At 31.4% G+C, this 27,423-nt stretch overlaps 2 protein-coding genes across 2 annotated transcripts in view; both read left to right on the top strand.

The window, feature by feature from the left end:
* LOC125822706 (uncharacterized) overlaps positions 1 to 5,461 on the top strand; it is a 14,506-nt gene extending 9,045 nt beyond the window's left edge. The window contains exons 4-9 of the mRNA XM_049502137.1: positions 4,083 to 4,216; positions 4,293 to 4,371; positions 4,453 to 4,588; positions 4,679 to 4,836; positions 4,922 to 5,045; positions 5,174 to 5,461. Coding sequence (XP_049358094.1) covers positions 4,083 to 4,216; positions 4,293 to 4,371; positions 4,453 to 4,588; positions 4,679 to 4,836; positions 4,922 to 5,045; positions 5,174 to 5,461 — 919 coding nt within the window. The remainder of the gene's footprint in view (positions 1 to 4,082; positions 4,217 to 4,292; positions 4,372 to 4,452; positions 4,589 to 4,678; positions 4,837 to 4,921; positions 5,046 to 5,173) is intronic.
* A 9,244-nt stretch (positions 5,462 to 14,705) lies between these two features.
* LOC125822709 (phospholipase A1-IIgamma-like) lies at positions 14,706 to 16,054 on the top strand. Its single transcript, XM_049502144.1, has 2 exons — positions 14,706 to 15,337; positions 15,420 to 16,054. Exons 1-2 carry the CDS (start codon positions 14,750 to 14,752, stop codon positions 16,026 to 16,028), a joined length of 1,197 nt encoding a protein of 398 aa, XP_049358101.1. The 5' UTR covers positions 14,706 to 14,749; the 3' UTR covers positions 16,029 to 16,054.
* Positions 16,055 to 27,423: the final 11,369 nt, after the last annotated feature.

The raw sequence follows: 27,423 nt of genomic DNA, 5'->3' as shown, positions 1-27,423 counted from the left end.
TGGTTCTTAAAAAGAGATGTTCTTTAATGCTTTTCATTTAATCACATTTTCATTCATTTTAAAATTGCTGTAAGTTAAAGTATTTTTCTCAAATAAACTTTAAAAAATGTAATCAACTCTTTTCAATTAATTGAATATATATATATATATACTTACTTAGTCTTTTCTCAAAAAGGTTTAGTCAATTAATAAGAAATGATTTTCATGTTTTAATTTATTAAATTGGTCTAAAATGAATCAAATAAATTCTAATTAATCTAGTTTTATATTAATATTCTAATCACTTATATTTCGAGTCGAATGTATCATTTTGGACCACCTTCTCTAAAAAATGAAAAATAAAATAAAATGAGTCATTTATTTAATTATTTTCTCAAAGTTAATCGAATATATTGTAAGCTATTATTTTATTTTATTTTTATGTTAAATCATTATTTTTTCTAAAAAAAATAAATAGTCAAATATATTTTAGTCAAGTCGCAGGTCAACCGCATGTTAGCGGGCACTTCGAATGCTTAAACCCTTCTCGAAGTGTAAATTGAACCCCGAACCCTCCTTGGTATTTTCAAATGATTTTTTTTCTGTTTAAATCTTCGAAAATTTTAAGTTTTCTTAATTTCTTTAAAAAATTAAGTGGCGACTCTTTCTAAGTATTTCTCAAATTGTTTTATACTTAGAACATTTCAAAAATGTGATTTTTCTAAAGATAGGAAAATTACGACACAACAACATGCATCCATGCGCTTGATCGCAAATCTTCCATGTGGATCTCTAATTTAATAGAGCCTATGGACCTCTGCCCCCCTTGATTAAATCCTTGTATCAACAGACGACTTTCACTAAGTTCTCCAGTCGTGATGCCAAGTTCCTTCAATGTGTGGATAGGCAAAATGTTGACTCCAGATCCTTCATCTATTAAGATTCTATTTATCTTCTTCTCTAGCACGTGACCCACCATATACAAAGGACGATTGTGTAGTGTTTCACCAAACAGGAGATCATTATCTGTAAATGTGATTTTTGTATCACATGCATGTACTTCATGGGAAGAAGGTTCAATAGATTTTTCAGAAGGTGAGAGAGTCATCATTGACGAGATTTCCCTTGTTGCCTTTTCATCATCACTAGGAGACACTTTTGGTGAGGATTCACTCGTTATTCCTTCTCTGTCAGTAGAAGGCACCTTCGTTGTTTCTGCTTTATCAGCATTGAAACATGATGCCTCGACATTGTCTTGAGTAGACTTTATGTCGAACGAACTTGGTAAGAATTCCTCTAGAGTCACAGGACGTCGGGGTTTTTGGTAGTGATGCACTTCTACCTTTGCCCTTTTTGGGCGTTGGATTGATTTCTGCTTCTCCAATATCTTCACCATTTTCCCTCTAATTGGTTGCTCGGATGATTCTTTCCGTAAGCTTGACTTGTTGCGTCTTCGCCTAGTCACAAGAATCAAGCCTTCATCACTATCTATATCATCTTGAGATTTATCTTGCTCCAATAACTCTTCTTCATGTTTTTCAGAGATATATATTTGGATTGGATCGAGCGAGCCAAATGTGATAGAGATTTGGTTAGAACTAACCTTCTCATCATCAAGGACAATTTTCTTTTCGTTAACCAATCGCATCACTCTATCCTTGAATACAAAACATTTTTCAAGAGGATGACTCACAAGTCTATGATACTTGCAATAATTTGGGTCATCAGTTTTTCCCGCCTCATCAGGTCGCTTCATCTCTGGCAAGTCAATGAGTTTTAACTCGAGCAATTCATCAAAAATCTCAGAAACGTCAGAATCCAAGAAGGGATATTTTTTTCCTTGCATCTCCCTTAGTGTCGACTTTTGATTTGAACGTGCTTGGAAAGCCGTTCTCACATTTTGCTTCATGCCCTCATTCGTAGTGATCTTCGCAGGCGACACATTAACATTCATGGATTCTTTATTGTCATTTTTAGGCACAAATTTACTCCATCTCTTGGGTTCCTGCTTGTCGCTTCCTTTGCGAGGGTCTCAGATATAAGTCATATCTTTTCCAGCAGAGGACATGCTTAACTCCATATCATGAGCGCGAGTAGCTAGATCTTCGAAGGATTTTGGTTTTATTCCTTGTAAGATGTAAAGAAGCTCCCAGTGCATTCCTTGAATACACATTTCAATTGCAGAAACTTCACTAAGCCTATCCTTGCAATTTAGGCTCGCGTTCCTCCATCGATTTATGAAATCTATAACCGGTTCATCCTTCCTTTGGCGAGTATTTGTGAGTTCTACCATGCTCACAGTACGCCTCGTGCTATAGAATCGATTGAGAAACTCGTGCTCTAGATGCTCCCAACTATCAATAGAATTGGGCTCAAGATCTGTGTACCAATCAAAGGCATTTCCTTTTAGAGACCGGACAAACTGCTTGACAAGATAGTCTCTATATGTTCCAGCATTATTACATGTCTCCACAAAGTGTGCAACATGTTGCTTCGGATTTCCTCTACCCTCAAATTGTTGAAATTTGGGAGGTTGATAACCAGCATGCATTTTTAAGTTATCAATTCTTGCAGTGTATGGCTTGGCATACATATGAGAAGACTTGGTGGAGACTTCATACTTATCTTTGATAGTGCCTTCAATGAACTCCTTCAAGCGATCGAGTGGGATCATCCCTTCAGAAGAAACGGGCATCTCATTAACAATCGGTGTTTTCTTTGCAGGATCTCCGATCTCTTGAACTTCAACACATTTTCCGGGTGCATGACTCGCTTCTCCATCTAAAAGTCCTTCCATTCGATCCATCAATTTATCGATTCTAGACTCTTGGTGTTGTACATGTTTTGTCAATCCTTCAACTAACTTCGTCAGATTTGCGAGTTGTTCCTCAGAGGAAGAAGCAGCAGCCACCATTGTTTGCATGATCATTGGAGATGTAGGAGAGTAGCATGGATTGTCGCGTAAGTTGATCTTCAGCGGACTCACATTACGCGATGCACGTGGAGGTGATTCGTTAGTTGAATCATAGTTCTCCCTTGTGGTAGAATTCTTGGAACCAGATTGCTCAAGTAAAGCCAATGTCTTCTTGATCTTTTCAGCAATACTATTTCCTCCTTCCAAAGCATTTGTGGAGGAACTCTCTCTTTTCGGAGTTGAAGACCCAAAAACAGGAGTTGATGCGGACGACACTTGTAGTGTTTGTTGTCCTAGCGTAGCAGCTTTGTTTCTCGTAACAACTCCGAAACTTCCAAAGGTAACATCAAGAATGCCTTCAACTTTAGTAGAGAACTTGGAGCTAGTGGCCTTAGAGGCAGTTGATCGAGAGTTGTTCTTCATGGAAGTCATCTCGATGTTGTTTGATGCTTGAAAAGTTGAGATGAGAGGTAGAGATTGTCCCACTGGGCGTGCCAAAATTTGTAAACAATAAAATTCGCGTCGAGAAAACAATAATCAAGAACGGAAAATTATAGCAACAATCGTATTTATTATTTCAAAGTGCGAGTGTTACAATCTCTATGATTCCTCTGAATTCGCCTTTTCAAATATGATTCAAGGGCTTTAAAGCTTGATCTTGAATCTTTGATGAATTTGAACTTTGAACTTTATCTTGATCTTGACTTTTTGCTTGAATTCAAGGGCTTCGAGCTTGTTCTTGAACCTGATAGTCTTAATCTTGATCGTTCTTGAACTTAAATGCTTGAATTCTTAAACTTGTAGCTTTATAGAGAATTTTATGGCGTTTGTACCACGGATTTTCTCTAGCTTCTTGTTTAGAATTTTCTCCTGTCTTCTTTTTGAATTATGAAGACTCCTATTTATAGTTTTAAAATAGGGGAGTTGTGATTGGAATAGGATTTCCTTCGGCCAATCAGATTTAAGTGACATGGCATATGGGCTTTATGGAGCGGGCTTTAATTAAATTCCTATTTTGAATTTAAATAATTAACTCAATTATATCAATCCATAATATTTATTTGGACTAATATATTAATGAATTTAATATAATCCGAATCATTTTATAAATTTATATTTAATAAATTTTAAATGAATACACCATTATCTTAGTATTTACACGTCTGTCATTATGCTGCCACACTGTCAGGAAAAATCAATTTCTCTTCACTCTATGGGAGGATTTTGGAGAAATAGAAGGACATCAAATTGCGTCTCAAATGGCAACAACAGCAGATCTGCTTGTAATCCTCGGAAGGAGTATAAGAATCTCTACTTATCACGGTACATATAACGCCAACTTCTTACCACCGTTATTTAATATAATAAGAAAAGACTATACAGCCTATGTGTTATACAGGGTTGTCACTGCAGACTAGGTACAACTCCACAGTACGTGTAAATCCAAATTACCCACAGGCAGTCGCACTCATGAACTGGTACTAACATTTCATAGTTATTCTATACCTTGAAATTACATCTACAGAACCTACTAAGCACATTATTTGTTCTAACAATAGGGCCAAAGAAAACAAAGCTGCGCTCTTAAGTTGTCCATCAGAGAAAACCTCAACTAGCTCATCTATAGCTCCCATGACAGTCAGTACTGGTGCGCAACAACTTCTGTCTATCGCAGAAACCTCATCAGCACCTTCTGTAAGTCATACTTGAACCTGCTCATTTGAGACTATCCTTATTCAGCTTCTCATTCTATAGCTTAGCCTTCATAATGAAAACTTCCCACAGATGGGAGTCCTCTCTGTTGACGCACAGATGGCCATATTAGATGAATTCCAAGACTTTTGTGTGCTTGAATGCTCAGGATGCAAACAGAAGAAGCGTACAAAGGATAGAAAGGATTTTGATTGTCCAAAATGCAAGCGCACAACAGCCTTGGTGCCTCGGTAATATACTTCTCCCCTGTACATTACCCCTGCTGCAAAGTATACCGTATAGTGTACACATATTTGAAACTTCCCTTCATTTCAGCTGTAGCTTCCAAATTGATCTTGTTGACAATACTGGTACAACCACAGCATCTATCTCTGCTGAATTAGGAGAAAAATTGCTGTCCATGACAGCCGAAGACATATTCGAAATAACTTGCACTAAGGTTATCTCTCATTCCCCCCAGCTACTTGTGCCCACTTATTCTCATAAAATTCCACATATCTTCGGCACAAATACTTTACCACATATGCCTTGCTCTAAACTGTTTGGTCTAACTTCTTACATTTGCAGCGACAATCATTGTCTCTTAATCATGTCCATGAGATGTTGTCAGACAGATTGTTCGAAATTCAGCTAAGGAAGTCATCTTGGGCCAGCTCAAATACCACACATGCAACTTTGTCCATTCTTTCCTACATGGAAAAACAACATGCTCCACACACCCCCACTGATAGGACTTCTAAAAAGATAAAACCTCTGGAAATAAGTGAGGTGGAAGTCATGGCAACAACTACTGCAGCTGGTTCTTCAAATGCGCCGCCAAAGTTTCAACCACCCACACCAGCCAAAAAGGTCTAAAAGGTTAGTCTACACCTCACCTTCACAGCAAACTATACCTCATGATGCTTGCCAATTCTACATATTTACAGTTATTTACAACTTCCCTGCTAGAACCCTCTACTTTTACCTATAATTTACTGTCTTTTATACACATATGCATATGGTTCCTGTAAAACCTTGTGAGTGTCATACTGCTGTTATACCACTGCTTTCACCCTTGCTCTTATCTCCTTTCAAATTACACATTTACCTTCTCTTTATGTCTGACATAACATTGCAACGTCTCACATTCATTCCCAGCTACAATATTTCTATCCATGCTCAAATGAAATGGTTAACATTTTCTTTGTACTTCATCATGTCCTTCTGACTATTGAATTAGCTTTCACCAACTTCATTACTTCTCAGTTAACAACAGCTCTGTTGCACAGTGACAACAATTGTATACTCCTTCCACTTTGTACTCCTTGCAACAACTGCACTCACATCCAATCAAACTACCTTTCAAAACTACAAAACATGGGCCCACTGACAGAAATCCTTATGTCTCCTGTGCGTTTCTGCTTGCATAAAATTGTTACCTCCTTTTGCTGATTCGTTAATGTTTATAACTTCACCCTCCACTATAAGCCTACTTACATGTTTTCCTCCATAACTTGCACACATACATTCGTCTACATTTTTCTTATTCTACTTTCATATGATGTCATACACTATAATACAGACTTATCAACACCAAAAAATGTGAACAAGCTTTCTGTCTGCTGCCTAACCTCAGACATATTAAACAGCAAACCTATTGCCCCGATGCTGATTCCATGCCCTTCTTTCTACTTCAGCACTATATTAAATTATCTCTTCCCATATTTGCACTTTCTCACATACTTGAAAATGTCTAATTGCAGGAACTCCCTCGCACCATTTTGTCGCTTTTGCTTATGATAGGGACAATCTAATGAATGACTCTCCCTATGCTCTACTTTCTTTCGTCAGAAAGACAACCTATGGCCACGCAAGCTGCAGTGTTCTCTAAATATGATGTTGCAGCATGTAGTATATTTTTTTGCTTATATTCCATTAGTTAGTATGTGCGAATGGTTCAACTCGACATCATACTGATGTCTACTGTACATATTCCGAATATTTCTAATGTTAATATAATATATGCTATTCTCTATGTTCTACAAACAAATTCGCCCTTCATTCATTAATATTACAATACTATTACAGGCATCATATTTTGACTATTGGGCCCGTGCTTGCCACGGGCCTCCCCTCCCTAGTATATGTATATTGCAAACTAGAAATATCATAGTTAATAGTCTGTTTACTAACAAATTTAGAAGACAAAAAGAAAAATGAAATTGTGATACTTGAATTTTTGGGTAGAGATGAATGATATTTTAGTAGGTAAAGTTAACGCAGGCGTTATAAATGAGACTTAAATGTAGAGTATGTTATGGGCATATGTCAGACGGGATTTATTTTTTATGTCAATGATCAAGTGACAGTATTTCCATATCAGTTATATTAATTAGATAAGGATCGTTCCACTGTCTCATCAACTGCGAAATCTTGACATTAATTATAATAATAGTCATAATGATTGACCAATTTTTATGAAAAATACTATATCACCCTTTTAAGATAATAAATACAATGTATTGAAAAATGTAATAGGAAAACGATTATAATTAATAATAAGGATAAATTAGAAATTAAGTGTAAAATTATTCATGGATTTAACAAAATGGATAAATATTGTTGGGCATATAAATTTTTAATATAGTGAACAAATATTGTTGGACGGAGGAATCAGAGTAGTAGGTTTTTTCCTCGCAAAAGTTGCTTCAAGATAAACTTAATTGAATGGAAAAAAAACTTGATTTAGATATACACAGGCTTAGATATTTACAGATTAAAGGGAGGGTGTCAAACCCAGTCTTTCGATGCAGCACTGACTCGTTTCAGCAGGCGACTCAAGCCTTCAGAAGGAGCTCCTTGGGTCATCCCAACAAAAAGTCATCTATGTAGTTCAAACATCCACTGGAATTGGAAACTACAAAATGGAAAAGGAAGTCACAAGAAGTAGGAAATGGGCGAAATTAGTATTGACTTACCTTGTGAGATGATAGAGGTTCCCAACTCCATAGTTGTAGGAAATTCGTCATCATGAGGCGAAGCAGGAGCAAAGAGAGGGAGAAGGGAGCTGGGAACATGGTTGCGGCGGAGGAGTCCGGAACCTAAATAAGCCATAAAAAGATAAAAATGACCAAAATAAGTCATTATCCTAGTAAGTAACTAAAATAGGCTCAGTGGAAGAAAAAATTATGTTTTATGCAATATTCCAAACGTTTTTCGTTAGTCTCATAACGTGTATATTTTAATATATAACGGAACTATTTCTTACACTTTGTAAAGTGTAAGTTTTTCTTACACTTCGTAAAGTGGAAGAAAAAATTATGTTTTACAAAGAGGAATATTTTTCACGTTTTGCATTAAATTGTATCTCTTTATGAAGCTTTTGCAGTGTTTGTCGTACAATTATATTGATTTGACATATCATAAAAATGGAAAAAATTATTACATTATGTATTTTTATTTTTTTATTCTGAAAACTCCTCCCAACTCTATTTAAGGTAAAAATTATTACATTATGTATCATAAGTGTTAACTTGATTTGATCTATATAGTCATTTGGAATCCTCAAAAAGTCGATCAACGATTAGTCACTATAGATAATCCACTCTCCAAAATTTACTTGTCCTTGTGACAAAAATGAAGTAGGGTATTTTTCGACTATAATCAAATTATAATCAGTACTATTTAGACCCATTCTTTTATAAATTGATGAAAGAAATTTATGATATCGGACATTAATTGAATATTTAGCATTGTGTTTGGGAAGACAATTATAATAAACGGTATTTCCGTCATGTATCCATCCCAATAAATCGAAACTCTAACTTTTGATTTAGAAGACATTTTTTTTGTGTGATTGAAATGAATAAAAAGAGAAGACTAAAGATGTTGAAGGTGCTATGTTTGAATGCCCTTAAATAAAGCTTGAAGGAGTTTTCAGATTAAAAAAATAAAAATACATAATGTAATAATTTTTTTCGTTTTAATGATATGTCAAATCAATATAATTGTATGACAAACTCTGCAAAAGTTTCATAAAGAGATACAATTTAATGCAAAATATGAAAAATATCCCTCTTTGTAAAACATATTTTTTTCTTCCACTTTATAAAGTGTAAGAAACACTTCCACTTTACAAAGTGTAAGAAATAGTTCCGTTACATATTAAAATATACATGTTATGAGACTAACGGAAAACGTTTGAAATATTGCATAAAACGAAATTTATTCTTCCACTATGCCTATTTTAGTTACTTACTAGAATAATGGCTTATTTTGGTCATTTTTATCTTTTTGTGGCTTATTTAGATTTTGGACTTGCAGCGGAGCTCAGTTGAGAGGGATTAGGAAAATGCTTTAGGAAATCCTATTTTGGGGGAGAATAAGCACTTTGTCCTAGAATAATGTTTTTTGGGAAATTTTTCAAAAGAGCAATATTTTAGTTTTTAGTGGGACTCCTTAGCAACAGTTTTATTATTTATTAAAAATGTCATTATTTTAGTTTGTTAAGGGATTAGTTATGTATTTATTTTATTTTGATTAATTTGAAAGAATACAAATAATTAATAACAGAACAGAGAAAATCATGGAACCAAAAAAATCAAAAGAGGTAAAAAAGATTTTAAATACAAATCAGTTACGTTTTGAAAAGAACATAAATAGCCATCTTTCCGTTGAGCCTTTTTTTGCTTTCTTCTTAAGAACATAAAAAAAAATTTAAAATAATTTAGTTTGTCTTCCGAATCATTCATCTGATAACTTTCAAAACTTCTTCAAGTTGAATACAACATATTTTTTAAACAGAATTTTTCAAAATTGACAACTATAAATTTGTCGCATCCAGTGAACAATCGAAAAATAATCAGGTATTTTTTTCAATTTTTTTATTTGTTTGGATGAGATATTCGTATATGTCGAGTACAAGAGTGTTGTTTTTTTTTTCCTGATTGAATCAGTGAAATCTTTGTATGCATTGGGATTTATAGCTTTTTTCGGATGTTTTGTATCCAAATTATGATGTATAACGAATGAAATTGTTTTTTTTTTTTTAGTTAAGTAGTTGTTTTTTCTATTTGAATGCATACAATAATTTGTATCCCATTAAGTTAATGTAACTAATCGATCATGAACTATATGTTGAATACAACAATATATGAATACAAAAATGAGATGAAAATACAAAGTTATAAATACAAAGTGAGATTGAATATAAAGTTGTGAATACAAAAGATATTAAATATTCCCTTCATTTGAAATACAAAGTGACTTTGAAGAAAGATAAACTTGAAACGTGAAAGATGGGGAAGAAATGTGAAAGTTGGGGAAGAAACGTAAATGGTAATGAAAAAAGGTTAATGGTATTGGTTTAAATTTATTTTTTTCACTTTAAACGGTTATTGATATATAATTTGGTCTAACTCTTTCCATAAATAAAATTAATTTAAAATACTAAAATCTGAATACATATTATTTTATAAAAATATTGTCATTCTGCCATTTTAAATAAATATTTTAATGTATTGTTATTTTGACTAATTATGTTAGCTATTATGACTTAATTGCTAATTTTCCCATGTTTTTTTATTTCCTAATTTGGGCCATCTGCCTATGTTGTATGTTGGGCCTTTAAGCCACTCGTGTTTTAGTTGATGATCAATAAAAGGACCACTGGTCCAAAAAATTAATTTTCTTTTTAAAAAAAAAAAAGGGAGAAAAAATTAATAGAAAATATTTTTCAATTTTTTTTTGTTCTATTGGTAAAAGATTTTGAAAAATATTTTGTCTATGAAAATAAGTTCATTTAAAAATGAGAAAAAATGACTTTCTTACTAGAAAAAATAAATTCTACAAAGAACAATTCACATGATATTGTGTCGTCCCTCCAACAGACCTGATCACCTTCACGGCTTCACCCCAACCCCGTAACCTCACACATCCTATCCCTACCTTCACCTTTAATTTCATAATATCTATCTAAATTATCTATTTACATATTTCTTGAATAATATTTTTTGTTTGCCTATCAAACACAATACACTAACGAGAGAGAGTTGCTTCGATGATAAACACCCCTTACTTTCCAATCCTTAAATTGTAAATTCAAGTTACCAAAAATACAAAAAAGGATAGAAAATCCTAGAAAGGGGTAAAAGAATTAACAAAAAAGGATTTAAAAAAAGGGTGTGGAAAATTATCAAAAAGTATAATTTTGCCCTTATTTTATTATTATAAAAATTAATGGAAAAAAGGGACAACGTGAGAAATACGAATATTCATCGATAGCTGAGTTGGAGAAAAATACTTTGGATTGAGTGTGAAAAATGAAAGAATTTTTAGCAAAACATTACAACTTTTAAATTTATTAAGTTGAAAAGGAAATAATCAAATTCAATTTTGATTTTTTTACAGGAAATTTGAATTTGTCTCACATTTATTTTTGCGCATCGATATTCCATAACTTTTAGCAAGAACACAATTTTGTCTCTTCTTTTATTTTACATAGTTTGACTTTTATTTTAAATAAAACTACGTAATTATTAAAAAAGAAATAACCATTATACCACCAATTAGTAACCACTGATTAAATGTCCTTTTATAATATACTAAAAATTAATTACTATTTCGTTACTCATGATGCACACTTTTATGGTCACTGTCAATCACGTTTCTTAGCATATATATATATATATATATATATATAGGTTGAGCATTATTGATCTATTGCCAACCACTTCATCGTCGGAATTTAATGGCAAAACAAGAATAAAAATAAATAAATACTCCCTCCGTCCACAATTGTTTGTCAGGGTAACGTCATGCACATCCCTTAAGGAAAATTTAATACAAGGTGTAATTTGACTAATATAACCCTACTATATCAAGAATACCAAAAGCCCACATAACTTTTCAATTGAACTACACAATCATTAAGGGCAGAATTGGAAAAAAGTGATTAATTATTTCTTGATTGTTTAAATTGACAATTAATCTTGGATATCTATTTTTAGTATACCTGCCAAACAATTGTGGACGGAGGGAGTATTAATGATGAACCAAGTCGTTAAAGCTGTCACATAAATAACGACCCTTTAGAATGTGACACGTCAACAATGTTAGTAAGGTCTCATTTGTTTACACTTAATAGAGATCTGAATCTTAATCATTCAGATTCAGTCCATTAAGTGTGTTTGGTTGTTAGGTCTGAATCTAAATGATTCAGATTCAGCCTATTAAGTACATTTGTTTCTTTTTTTCAGAAAGCCTCTTAATGGACCTAAAAAGGTCTGAACGGATCAGATCTGCAGGAGAGTCTTAACACCACTCAGACTTATTTAATAAGTTATAAAATAATATTGTATCACCTCTTTCGGTCTTTGCGTGACTTTTACTCTCACAACTACAAACTTTCTTCCTCTCTTTTCTCAATCAAACACCAATTTTTTCATCTTGAACTGGTAAGTTTTCATAATCTTTACAAGTATTTTTTTTATATTAATAATTTTCTTAGGGTGTATTGATGTTTGTCAAGAACACTTGTTGCAATAATTTTTTTAGTGTATTGATGTTCATCAAGGTTTTTGAGTGAAAAAAATACTATTCATAATTAAAAATAATAACTATGTATACATCTTTGAGGTCTCTTATTAGAATTTTGTCTTGGGCCAATAATTTTATTAAGACTCTTTGGTCATTAAATTCGTTTGTGAGATAACACAAATATACTAGTTGGTGACAAAAACAATGGAGCTCTTAATAATTTTCCATCCTAATCTTCCGTTTCAGCCCCAAAAAAAAGTTTTGGAGAAGAAAAAAAACTTATTCGTCTAAATTGGATCCATCCCAATATTTCGTTTCAGTTGGAAAAAAAAGTTTTGGGGAAGAAAATTTTTTTATTCGTCTGAACTAGAAATTGATGAGAAGATGATTACTGCTCTTGAGTTATTGATTAAAAAAATAGTGCACCTACATTTAAAGAATATATGAAAAAATTAAATGGACTTGGATGGGAAGAGTCATTAAACAGTACATGTGTTAGTATATTTTGTGAAAGTGTCCACTACAAAAAAGCATGAATGACATTAGAGGTTCACAAGTTAGAGAATTGGATTAAGGTTATTGGAAAAAAAAAATTCTTTAGTTTTTCTAATTAGCCAAAATATATATGTTAGGTGCTGATAATGTGATACCTTATTTATTATTTTTCAACTAGTATTTATATACTTATTGAACATTTTGATATTATATTGTGCCTATTATAAAATACTTTTTATTCGTGATTTTTTTTATGTTATGCTTGATGATTATGATTTTTTTAAATCAAAAAGTAATATTTTTTGTTGAAATATTTTTTTTATAACATTTTATTAATAAGTTTGATTTCATATGCACATTCGGATTTTGAAAACAAACAATAATCATTCAGTGTTCAGATTTGGAGACCGCATCTTAATATTCAGATTGTGTATTCATATCTTGACATCTAACTCTTAATGCAAATCTTAATGTTCAGACATGTATCCAGATTCAGAGGTCTTAATCGCAATAAAAACAAATGAGACTTAAGTAATGGTAAATTATTTGCAATCCATCAATGAAACTGGAAACATATTGAATCGTGAAACGGCCCCATTTCATATTAGTTGATCATTTTTTACATGAATATTAATAAATTATAAATAAGAAGATAGTTTTACTAATTTACCTTTTAAAAAACTTCTTGAAAATTTTGCAAACAAATGTAATTAGTTTCAAAAAATATTAACGATAAAGGTAATATAGAAAATATTTAATTAATGTTCTTTTGATTTAGTAATGTGATCAACTAATATGGTACAATTATTTATAGTAAAGTGATGAACTAATATGGAATGGAAAAAGTATTGAATATTCACTCCCCACCCAATTTATAGATATTGTTTAATTGGACATGTAATTTAGAAAGACTTTTTTTTAAAAAAAATTGGTATATTTAAAGGATAAAACAATATTTTAAAGTTAAATTACTATCCAATATAAAAACTATGTTTTTTTGTGACTAGCTAAAAATGTACTATCATATAAATTGAAAAATGTAAAGTTAGAAGTAATTATGAAAAAATATATAAAAATATGTTTTTCAAATTTACGTAATCCCTTTTTTACTTTTTTTTTTGTTATCTTCAAGTTATTCTATTAGAAAATATAAATTAAAAGTAAACTTGAAAAAAAAATCAATAATTTTTTTAAAACTTTAAATAATTCATTTTAAACTATGAAAAAAGTTTCTAAATTTAATGTGTACCTATACATTAGGTTGCTCCATTTGAAATGTTCTTTTGACTCATATTCTATTAAATATAATTATTAAAAAAATACATAGAAAGATAAAACAGCAGTTTTAGATTGAAAATTACACCCCTTTATTCACGAGAATTATTGCAAAGTGATGAGTATTTCTTCATTTCTTAAATTAAAAATTTATGTTTGAGTCCTAAATATGAAATATTTTTTGCTAAGAAGCGCTTTACTTTCTATATAAAATTTCTAGGCATGAATTCAAATCTAATCAACTCTCAAACGAATAATAGATGACGAATAAAAAAAACTGTAATTGAAAAGAAACACAAGCCCAACCAAATTCAGTAAGACAAACATACTCCATTTCATCAGCAACACAAGAAAAAAAAGAAAAGAAGTTACTACTTCAAAATCTCCCAATTTATTTATGTTTTGTTAATTAATATTTAAAATATGAAGTGTTAATAATGAATCTGATAAGTAGGAAAAATAAGATAGAGAATATATATAATTGGCGAGTAGGTATGGATTAGGACTGCGCTAATAGTAGGTATCTATCTACCGTCATCTAGTAACGAAAACGTGAGTAAATAAAATCATCTACTATTTCTACTATACTTAATAAGTGAAAGTTTGGTGGTACGACAAAGGGTATCTAATAATTGCTTGGTCATTTAATTAATTAATTGGGTAATTAAGATTATTTTATCACTTTAAGTTAATAGAAGAAAATCAATAATTAATTGAACACTGAAATCATGTTTCACGCATAAGAAAGCTCTAGATGGAAACGAGTTTTTTCTCTCTATAAATACATTGGCTAAATGATAAGAACATACCAAGAAAAAATAAAGAGAGAAAAAAAAAACATAAAAGAAGAAGAAAAAAATGGGTAGCATGGCTGAGAAATGGGAGGAACTTAGTGGGAAAAACAATTGGGATGGGCTATTAAACCCATTGGATGTTGATCTTCGTAGATACATCATTCAATATGGAGAATTAGCTCATGTAACTTATGACACTTTCATTTCAGAAAAAGCATCAAAATATGCTGGAGCAAGTAGATACTCGATGGAAAATCTTTTCTCAAAGGCTGGCCTTGACCCAACGAAGTATCGCGTAACTAAATATTTCTATGCTACCTCATCTATTCCACTTCCTGATGCTTTCATTACGAAATCATTGTCAAGGGAAGCATGGAGTAAGGAATCAAATTTTATGGGATATATTGCTGTGGCTACTGATGAGGGTAAAGTTTCACTAGGAAGGAGGGATATTGTGATTGCTTGGAGAGGAACAATTCAGACACTGGAGTGGGTTAATGACCTTCAATTTTTACAAATTCCAGGACCAAAAGTGTTTGGGGATGGGGGTTTACTTCCTTTGTTCAAACCATTGGTGCATCATGGCTTCTACAACGTTTATACATCAGAAAGTGCACGATCAAAGTTTAATAAAACAAGTGCTAGAGACCAGGTACGTACATATTAAATTCTGACAGTTAGTTGAAGTGTCTCACTATAAATAAATTAGTAAAAATATGGAATCATGTTTTCAGGTAATTGAAGAAGTGAAAAGATTGGTTGAAGAATACAAAGACGACGAGGTCAGTATAATAGTGGCTGGACATAGCCTAGGTGCATCACTTGCAACTCTAAATGCAGTCGACATAGCTTACAACGGAATCAACAAAACAAGCAGTGGCAAGGAATTTCCAGTGACAGCTTTTGTTTTCGCAAGTCCTAAAGTTGGAGATCTCAATTTTGTTAACGCATTTAACAAATTGAAACACCTTCACATCATGAGAATTCATAACTTATTAGATATTGTACCAAAATACCCACCCATTGGGTATTTCGACGTTGGACAGGAAATAATAATTGACACCACAAAATCTCCATATTTGAAATTGAATCCTGGGGACCCACACACTAGGCATAATTTGGAAGGTTACTTGCATGGAATTGATGGTACTCAAGGAATTGGACCTTTAGATGGTTTTAAACTAGAAGTGAATCGCGATCTCGCACTAGTGAACAGGATATGGGATATCTTAAAAGATGAATATTTGGTACCTGGAGCTTGGTGGGTCGAGAAGCACAATGGGATGGTTCAACAAGAAGATGGAAAATGGATTCTCATGGATCGCGAGGAGTATGAGTTGTGAGAGATTTATGATTTAATTTTATGTGTCATTTTAATTTATTTCTTTTCATGTAATGTTTTAATAAAGGCGTTGTTTCCTTTGAGCTTGAGAAAGAGAACCATATATATATATTATGGTTACTCTAATTAATAACTGAATATTATAAGGAAAATGAGTGTGTTGCAATAACGTCTGTACGCTTAAAGCTGCAAGGAGCCACGGCGGGGCGAAAAAGCTTATTGTCAATCTATTTGCTATATATATATATATATATATATATATATATATATATATATCAACATGTTTTCTTTATGTGTTAGTTTAACTTGTGTTTTTGGATAATCTATAATTATAAGCTTGGTTGATGAAAGGACGTTGTTACATTTAAAAACACTTTTGGTCAAATAGCGATAGCCTGTTGGAATTAACTTATTTTAGGTATTTTTAAGTCCAAATACATTTTAAATACTTTTGAAGTATTTCAATAAATATTCATTTGATTTTAAGTTACAATGATATAAATAAGTCAAAAGTCATAACTTAGAGTCCGTTTGGATAGACTTAAAAAAATAGCTTTTTAAATCCTTAACTACATGTGGCTCCGCCCCTGACTTCCAAAAGTTAAAACTGACTTAAAAATAAGTTTGACCAACTTTAAGCCCATCCAAACACCCTCTTAGAATTTCTAACTTATTACTAGTTTGGCTTATAAGTCAATCCAAATAGACTCTAATTACGTCTCAAAAGTATTTTTTTAATAAAATTATTGGTCAAATATAAACTGCTTCTAACTAAGAAATACTACTATTTTTTTAAAAGTACCATAGAAAAAAAATACTTTTCAAAATAAGCTGATTTTGAAAATTTGGCAAACAACTATAAGATTTCTTAAAGTTTATTATTTTCAAGTAATTAGTGTGCTAGAAAATAATTTATTTCCACCAAGAGTCTTCCAAAAAGGAAAAATATAAAAGCATTTATCATGTATATCCACGATACTATAAAGGTCTTTTAAGGATCATTTCAAATAAATTATTTGAAATTAGATTGATTTAAATTTGAAAATTTTATTGGATCATTTGCAGAAAGCCTCTATTTTTTGGAATGATATTTAATTTTATCCTTTATCATTTTAAATAATAAAAAATGACTGATATAACTCTAATATTAAAAAAACAAAAATAAATTCGCTAGTTGCTCAAGCCTCAAGGAGATTGACATGAAGAGAAGTTATTTTCCTTAAATTTGAGAAAAATGAGTTGATTTAAAAATATTTTTCAAACATTTAAGCCAACCAAACATGAGAAAATTGAAAAACACTTTTCACTTTCATACCAACCACACCCTAAGGGGAAAAGATGAAGGCTCTATAAATAGAAAAGATTTATTTTGCAAAAAAGAAGCGGAAGATGGTCGGTTAATTATAATAAGCTAAACAACAACAAAAAAAGGGTTGGTAGAAAGATTTAAAAAGGATAAACTTAGATCTTTACGACAATAAAGGCCTAAGTCTAGTTTTAGAACGTTCATAAGTTGCAACTTATGTCATATTTATAAAACTTATTATAATAGAATGTTATACCCTAAAAGGCTGCTCGTAGCCTACAAATTATGTCATATAAGATATAACTTAGTTCATGTAAAACTTAATTTTGATAAAAGTATTCATTCAATTTTGGAACCTATAAAGTTGTGTCTTAAGATCGAGTAATAGTTTATTCCTATAGAGTTTTGGTCAGTTTAAATTGTGTCTTGCAAATTAGATACTATACAACTTATGTAAGGTAAGCAAAAGTTTTTTGTCTTGCGAAATTATATCATAAATAAGAGTATTTTGGCTGTAATTTTTTATCAAACGATCAACATAGACAAAAATTGAAACTACTATTTATATTTAAGGATGACAATTAAAGGCTACTAGATGCTATTTGTTGGAACTTAATTTTAATTAGGTATATTTCTATTTTGCAGCTATAATTTTGGAGGCAAAAAATAAGACTATTCACCTCCTTGTATATGTAGGTGCTGAATTTTGGGATTAATACAACATCCAAGCTCTACTAGGAAATTGAATCAATTTTTTTTATAGACTACCCGAAACAGGGAAAGTTCTTGCAAAAACTTCAATTTTATTTGACATGCAATTTGAATTCTTTAAATAATATTTTTTCTTCATAAATATGAAAATCCCCACAGTTTATCAAAACTATTATAATCTCACCAAGCAAACCATATATAGTTCATTTACAAGGTAACGGATATCCTAAGGTGTCACATTAATAAATTGTATATCTTCATGTTTTCTTAATAAATAAAGGTTTGCAATTACATGCTATTACAAATTTTTAAATAGACATAATTTTACAAAGATTCATTGATCCAATAATTTAATAATATCGATAACTAATTATTCTTTAATATAATCCCCTCATATTGTATAAACAATCTCTTCATGTCAAGTATGGGTCTTCTTTTGCAAAATTTTAAATTATGAATTTTTCTTTGAAATATAATATAATGAAGTGGAATTTTGTTCATATTTTATAAATAAATATTAATTTCAAATAAAAAATAAATAAATTTGAGCTCCAAATTTTATTACCAACCATGGGTGATTATCTAAGAAATTTACTCTACAAACGGGTCCTACCGACATACTTGTTAAGATTATTTTTTTTGTCGAATAGAGAAATTTTATTTATAGATATAATTATGCATCCATACTAAGGCATTTCCAACGCCTAAATTACCTACTACATCAACATCATTATTCATACTAACATAATCCATACTATCCGAATTTAAAAGTGGCATCTAGTAAAATTAATTTCATTCTTATCTGCTTTGATGATTTTTAAAATAACCATAGAGGGAACTGTCCATTTCATAAAATCTACATCTTGTGCTAGTTAATCTACTTGATATGACTTGATTAAATGCACACATGTGACATGTTAAAACTTAAAAATGAAATTTATAGAGTATATATATATTATGTTACTGTAACTCGAGAAAAAAATGCTTTTTTTCTATGTATATGTTAATGATTAATTAACAGTGTTTTCAATCAATGTTCATTTAGATATTGTATTTAATTTGGTGATAAAGATTGCTCCGTTGTCTCACTAAATGTGAAAGCTTGACCTAAATTATTGCAACCCACTCGCTCTTGTCTACATCGTAAAAATTGGAGTAATTTGACATACGTGTTTCTTGTGTTACATTTTATCTTTATTTTTTTAATAATGATTTACACTTTCATATTTTATAAATGCTAATTAACATCAATGAAGACGACACCATTACAACTTACAAGTATTTTAAAATTATTATTAAAGACTACTAAAATACAATTTACCAATGAGAATATCATGCACATTGAAGGTTAAATTGGTACTTATGGGATCTCTCTTATACTCCTTAGGCTATTTGCTGTGTAAATTAAAGTGGTAGAGTGTAATATATTTACGAGGGAGATTTAAAAATATTTTTAAATTATGAGATTTGGTATAATATTATATTTTGTTTATTTTTCATGATCAGATAAAAAATGTCTACGACGATAATCTTTCGAGTAAAACAATGCCCTCATTATTAATCATTTAATTTAAGTTCTGTTCTTATTTCGAGGCAATTAATATGCCCTCATTGTTAACTTTTTAACTCAAACTTAGTTTGTCCTTATTTCTAACGGTCTCTTTAAAGTAAAATATTGGAAAAATGCATAAGTACTCCCAAGTCCCAACCTATGCCTGAAATTCCAGAGACACATTTATACTATACTAAGGTCATATTAATTTCCGAACTTATTTTATAAATAATTTTCTACCCCTTTTCGGCCTACGTGGCATTATCAACCAGATAGTTTGAAAAAATTATCAACACGCGCTGGGCCCAAAAAATAGTGCCACGTAAGCCGAAAAGGGGTAGAAAATTATTTATAAAATAAGTTTGGGGGGGAGGGGGTAATAGAACCATAGTATAGTGTATGTGTGTCTCTGAGATTTCGGGCATAGATTGGGGATACTTATGCATTTTTCCTAAAATATTTAATATTTTTAAACTTCGTTTAAATAAAAATCAGTTGAGCAAATTAAATTGGATTTTTTTTTAAAAAAAAAAACGTTTGCGAGTTAGGTAGTACTACCATTGAATAGAACATCCAGTAAGGCTCATAAATTACTTTCTAAAATATTATAGCAATTATCTTTTTGGATAAGATAAGAGTTCAATAAATACGGAAACAAGTTGGAAAAAATTAATAGCTCCAAAGTTACTTTCAAATTAGTAGTAATTACCAAAGAAAAGCTTGATTGGAGATAGAAATGACGTGTGAATATATTCGTATGATTTTAAATATGTTTGATCATATTGATTTTTTAATGTATTATTAGACATTTTAAAAGAAAAATAGCTCATAATTTAGCTAGATCTTTATTTTTTCGCTAAAGGAGATCTCCTCGAAGAGGTTTTTCCCAGATTAAATGTTACATGATGTTAGTGATATATAGTATATTAAAAATATGTAAAATTTTGATGTAGTTATATGAAAGGTCTAGCTTTTATGAATAAATAAAAATATAGTCTTTTGCGAGTTAGTTACTACCATAGCAAGACTCATAAATTACTTTCTAACAAATCGAAGATATTCATATGATTTCAAGCATGGTTGATTTTATATACATATACTGTGGATATATTTAAATCGATTGGCCATTTTCATAATTTGTACTTTTTTATTTCTTCACTGAAGGGAATTTCTAGAAAGAAAATTTTCCCAAGATATTGTGGATATATTTAAAGTGTAAACTATATAATATTTTGATGCAATAATACAAGTGTCTAGTTTCTATGAAAAAAAATAATCTATATGAGTTAGGTACTACTACTGAATTATTTTCTAAAAAAATCAGAATAACAACTTTCTGAATAAGACAAAAACTCAATAAATACGAAAATTCGTTGAAAACAATTGATTGTCGCAATGTTACTTTCAAACAAGTAATTACCCAAAAAAAAGTTGACGGAAGACTAAAGTACCTTGTGAAGATATTTAGATACTTTTAAACATGTTTAATTGTAACGACCCATTTGCTCGTTTTGAGTACTAGAGCTTTTTATTTCGTAAAAGACTTTTCGATAGATTTTAAATGGGTATTTTAGACTATTCGTAACTACTATTATAAATTTAGTGGGGTGGTTTTCATTGTTTTTATTTGTGGTAGTTAATGGACTAAGTCCATAATTTAGTTAATTAAATTATGGCCCATGAATAAGAATAAATTAGAGGGTTTAGTAATTATTTAATTATTAGTTGATAATTATTTACCCTAAATAATTAAAAGACTAGACAAGAAGATTTACGGTAGAGGAAAACCTTATCTGCGGCGTCTACCAGTGAAAACCGACACCCAGGTAACTTCATTCTTCAATTGCCTTAATTTATATTTGATGGTTTAGAGTTACCATTAGGCGTTTGCATGTGGTGCAATATCAAATATATAGGGATAAAATGTAGTGCAAGTTGAGTGGTGGCGGCTTTGGGTTGTAGATGTAGTTGTTGCAGATTAATATTAATATTATTATTATATTATGGTTGTGTATAGGAAATTAGGGATAAAAGACATTATTATAGTATTAAAGTTGAGTGGAAAGAATTAAAGAAGAGAATTAGAAATTGTGATGTTAAATTCAATAATTTTCTTACGGCTACTTGTGATCCTTGTGAATTTGGGGAATATATGCTCAAAAGTATCCATGATATAATCATTGGATAATGATCATGGTGTGATAACACACATAGATTGGAAGGGTAGTTCTATGATTTATTTCCGTAGTATGCTACTGGTTTCGCAAACCAGTGAGTTTCCGATTTTCAATTGTTCTTATTATTGTCACATTATAATTTAAATTTAGATATATTGAGATAGATATTATTAAATATTAGGTGCATCGAATTATTTAAATTCCATTAGAGATATGCTAATGGGAGGAATTAAGACTTACACATAGGTTTGAACTTTAGGAAATTGATTATAGAATTAGGTGAGTTTTTGGATATAGGAGGGACATAGAATAATATGAGTGTTTATAGGCTTGTTAACTTACAAATTATGCATATATATTTGATAGATTGGAAAGGTTCGGAGGCATTGAGGAAGGGAAAAGCATTGGAGAAGTAGTTTGCTTGACTTCGGTCCTTCGGTGGAGGTAGGTTATGGTTTGTTCTATTTGATAGATAAACTCTTAATAGCGATTGATATGCATTGACTGATATTGTGAAGTTCTCTATGTACTTGACTGTGTGATTGTGTGGCTTGATTGTGTGGTTGTGATTGGTCTAAAATCCTGAGACCGTGGGATTTATAATCTGAACACCTCTCTATTGAAGTTATGCCTTGAATAAAGAAGGCTTGATGTAATATTATTAATGAACTGAAAAGTAGTGATAATAAATGATAAATTAATAATATTATTGGATCGGAGTGTCACGTTCCGACACGGTATTTTTGGATCGGAGTGTCACGTTCCGACACGGTGTAATTGGATCGGAGTGTCACGTTCCGACACGGTAACCTTAAAGGAAAAAGATATTGAATTAACTTAATGTACTCAATCTCAATGAACGCATTTCCCAAACGGGTGTGATGTAGAGGCATGAGTCCTCGTGTGTGTGCTTGATATTGTGATTGATTACGTACTTGCTTCAACTGTTACTTGTTCATGTTGTGGTTTCTTATCACCTGCTAAGTGCTATAGTTGACTTTATACTATTACTCATTGTATATTAGTTTCTATTTTGGGTTGGCCGATGATACCTACTCAGTACGTGTTCCTTGTACTGACTCCTACTTGTGTTTTCTGCGTTTTTCTTTTGTGGAGTGCAGCAAGTGTACCATCGACTTCGACTTGCCCTCAGCTCTAGCCAGTCTCCCGCACATCAGATTTCAGGGTGAGCTATTCCTTCTAGCTCGTGCTGGATTCTCTCAGTTATGGTGTGATGTCCTTGGTTTTCGGACATGGACCAACGTATTTACTTATTTTAGGATCTCTAATACTTTTAGACTTGATATGTTAAGAACAGATGTCCTTGATGTGATGACTTTCAGATTTTGGGGATAATATGTAATAGACTTTAGAGGTTTATTTGATTGGTTACTTTAATAAGTTTTGGAGTTTCCGCGTTATTGTTGTTATTCGTAGTTGAATTATTGGAATATGTTGGGGTTTAGATTCCTTGGTCCGCCCACTTAGGAGGTTAAGTGTGGGTGCCACTCACGACTCAATTTGGGTCGTGACATTAATTGCATTAATTATATATATATTTCTAAATGATTGAATAAATTACCTCATAATTTATTGAAATTATTTATTTGTCGGTGATGGAGAATTTTATTTTATTTTTTTCAAATTAAGTCAAGTAGCTTTATGTCCTACCCTCCCTCACACTGCCTTTGAGCCATTAACTTGGGGTCTTTGATTGCTGGTTTGAAAGTGATGTATTAAAATTAATATAATGAGTACTAATTGTTAGGTATAAATCTTATGGTACATTAAATATAGTATTTTTTAAAATTTATTTTTATTTGTCATTTTTTTCAACTTGGCACCAAATAAATATATATGTGTGTGTGTGTGCGCGTGTTAGAATGATATAATTGTCATTTGATTTAATTGAGACTTCATTTTATAGCAGACTATAGTTGTCAATTGCAAAATATTAATACCATACTTTAAAATATTAAATCATAAACAAATTAATTTAATATAATAATAATTATAACATTTTTAAAAAAATATCAAATTTTAAACATCATCACTACAACAAAAACAACTTTTAGCGACAATAAATATTGACATTAATAAAGAGTGCTAAAGCCTTTATCGGCATTAGTTAAGTGTCATTAGAACCAATGTCGCTAAAGGCTTTAGGAACATATACAAAGAGTGTTAATTGCCGTTAAAAATACATATTTAATAATAATTAAAATTTAATTGCCGCTAATGATATTTTTGATATAGTGCGTATCAAACTACCAATCATACCATACCCATCCTTAAAATAAATTAATGTTTTGCCCCCACAACATGTTGTCTACTTTTAATGGTCTGAAATTCATGTATTCAGTGCACATATGTCAAATCAATTATAATATCAATAATAATTAAAGTGGAATTTGGAATGAATATTTTTTCGTATTCAGAGTAAATTTTTTTTTTTTTTTTTCGTTTGTCAAAAAATATTCTTCCATTTATTCATTTTCATTATTAATAAATAAGATGGTGAAAGAAATCGTGGCAGAGAAAATTTAAAACACAGTCCCTATATTTGGGGTAGATTTTTTTAAAAAAATCCTTAAATACTCTACTCCTATACGTGATTTTGGTCCTTTTGATCTTCATCAAATATTCAAATATTACAAGCTTTATTTATTAGAATCTTTTATATGTATTTATATTATTTTATTTGGTGTCCAATATCTACAAAGAAAATACTTTTTATTAATAGTAGCTAATTCAAAGTCGTACACCAAGGAAATTATTTTTCTCATTACGAAAGATATTAGCCAAAATTAATGTCAAGAAACTGTCTCTGACGATGATTCAAATAATGTGCATCATGAGAAACGAGAAAGGTATATATATATATATCTACCATCTAGTAAGGTCGAAAAAATAATTTTTGTCTCCTTTAAATATATCTTTGTCAATCAATTTTTAGTTCTTTTGCTACATATTATGGGTATTTTGAGATTTAAGGGCTCGTTCGATATGATAGATAAAGAATATCCACACAGTGTATGTTCAAAAGATAATTAAGTAAATAAAAATATATTATCACTTATAATTACATATTACAAATAAATTAGGAATTGATTTTGTACAAATATTTTGTGTCATTAGGCAATGAAAAAATCACCGTTGTTCTTATTTAATGATAAAGTATTCAAAAATCTTATTAGCTACGAGATATGAAATGAAAGATCAACAATGAATTTAGAAGTTATTTCCTGATATTTTTTTCATAGTGATCTCTCTCAAAAAGTTTAAGTTTTAAAATGAAATAGACAAATACTTTAACATAGTTTAGAAAAAAAATAAACTTATTAGATTCGAATCTCACCATCAACTGATATCTTGATCCAAAAATTAGTTCCGATGTGCGGATATGAAAATCATATTAAAAACATAATTAAATAGTAATAAAAATGAAATTCACTTAAGAATTTAAACTTTTAAATATGATTATATGTTGTAACTACGTACTGATGAGGGCAAAGTTTCATTATGAAGGAGGGACAGTGTGCTTGTTGGGCTACAACATAGATTCTGTTTGAAAAGTTATTTGATAAATAAAATTAATATAATTATTAGGATAATAATTACATAATTTAGTAATTATATAATATAAAAAAATTTATGATCTATTTATTTGTCATAGTGTAACTGCATGCGTACTATTTGATTACACAAATATAATTATACAGTTAGATCAAAATTTTAAAATAGAGTTAATTATTCGAAATTAAATATTAATATTTAATAAACACGTGCCTTCATAAATGGAGATTACATTATGTAACGACCTGATTTCCGTCGTTATGAAAAAGCTAATGGAGAAATAATTGGTGTCAGAAAACCTTTTCGTAGTAACTTGGAATTTCCTAGCCTAGTCCAGATTTGGACGAAATCGGAGTCTTTAAGGTGTAGGGAAATTTGGTTACAATCGAGTGAATCATTTATGATTTTGATTACATGAGTAGTTAGATAACTCGTTAAGGAATCCGTACGACTTTACGGAATTGAATTCAGGCGAGTAGAGCTCCCGAAATCGATCTTAGCGTAAAAGATATTTACTGAGCATCGTGGGTTAGAGGTGTGATGTGAAATGAGGATTTTGGAATTCTTGAAATAACTCTCTGTCTCGAGAATGCCGCTTTGGCGGGGCCACTGTGGCGGGGTGGTGGCCGTTGTGGCGGGCCCGACATGAATTAAAGTCGTTAATAAACCCCTAAACGACCTCATTATGCACTTTTTGACTTTTTGAGCTAAGGAACGACCCCCAGGCTACTCTTACTCGTTTTTCACCATTCTTGAGGCTAAAGGTAAGGTTTTCACTCCCCGAATCCGTTTTTCGATCCATAGAACGTAATAGAATGGGTGAAGATTGATGGGGGAGGGTTTTGTTATAGATTCTATGGCGGAGAAAGCCCTAAATTGGGTATTAGGATCTTGGGTTTGGTCTAAGGTTATTGGGTTTATTATAATCCGGATAATTAGACCTTTGAATGTTGATCCTTCCATATAAATTGTTGTTTGTAGACCTAGAACAAGCGGAAAGAATCCAGAAAGGGAAGATTCAAGTGCCTTAGGGGATTCAAGCTTGGATTTGAGGTAGGTGATGGTTGTGATTCTATGATTGTGTGATGTATATTTGTTCTTGCTTAATTATGATACATGTATGTATGCGAATGTTGCATTATTGATCACACTTGTTGTAGATGAGGATAATTGAATAATTGTATGCCATGAATCACCCTTGTTGTATGATTGTGAGAATGTACATTGTGATTGTGATTGTGGTTTGTTGAATGGACGGGTGTCACGGTCCAACACACTAACTTGGATCGGATTGCCATGTTCCTGCATAAACATGGGATCGGCTGCCACGTTCCGGCATAACTAACTTGGATCGGATTGCCACGTTCCGGCATAAACATGAGATCAGCTACCACGTTTCGGCATAACTAACTTGGATCGGATTGCCACGTTCTGACATAAATATGGGATCGGCTGCCACGTTCTGGCATAACTAACTTGGATCGGATTGCCACGTTTCGGCATAAATATGGGATTGAATTACCATGTTCCGGCATGCTAACTATTTGGGTTTGGGTTCCATGAAAGGACCATTGAGTTGGGTTCCGTGAAAGGACCACTGAATTGTGTTGTGTATCTACTTGTGATGAGTTCGTTCATATCTAATGATGATTGATATTAGAAGACGGTATGTTGCTCTAAATTGATATAACTGTGATATATGAGAATCGTGTCCGTATATGTTGATGATATTTGTATATGTTCGATATGTGCATGTGATTATATTGTTGTATTGACTAATATATGTTACACTTAGTTGGATAACCGCGTGATCCTACCAGTACACGGTGGTTATGTACTGATACTGCACTTGCTCTTTCTTCTTTGTTGAGTACAGGGCATCTTCAGGTGGATATTGATAGACCCCAGCTAGGTGACTATAAGTGTGACTGGATTCATGGGCGAGCCAGTTCTTTCAGGCTACCATGGATCTTCCTTGTTTAAGTCCACTCTTTTCAGACTCAGACTTTTTGTTTAAGGTGTTGTTTAGTTTCGGGGTTGTACTTCTTGTTCTTAGACTTGTCGTTAGTAGAGT

This window comes from Solanum verrucosum, unplaced genomic scaffold (assembly GCF_900185275.1).
Source record: "Solanum verrucosum unplaced genomic scaffold, falcon-dt-bn FXZP01000103.1, whole genome shotgun sequence".
Lineage (NCBI taxonomy): Eukaryota > Viridiplantae > Streptophyta > Magnoliopsida > Solanales > Solanaceae > Solanum > Solanum verrucosum.
The sequence above is the reverse complement of the archived record's forward strand: the minus strand, read 5'-3'. Positions and strand labels throughout refer to the sequence as shown.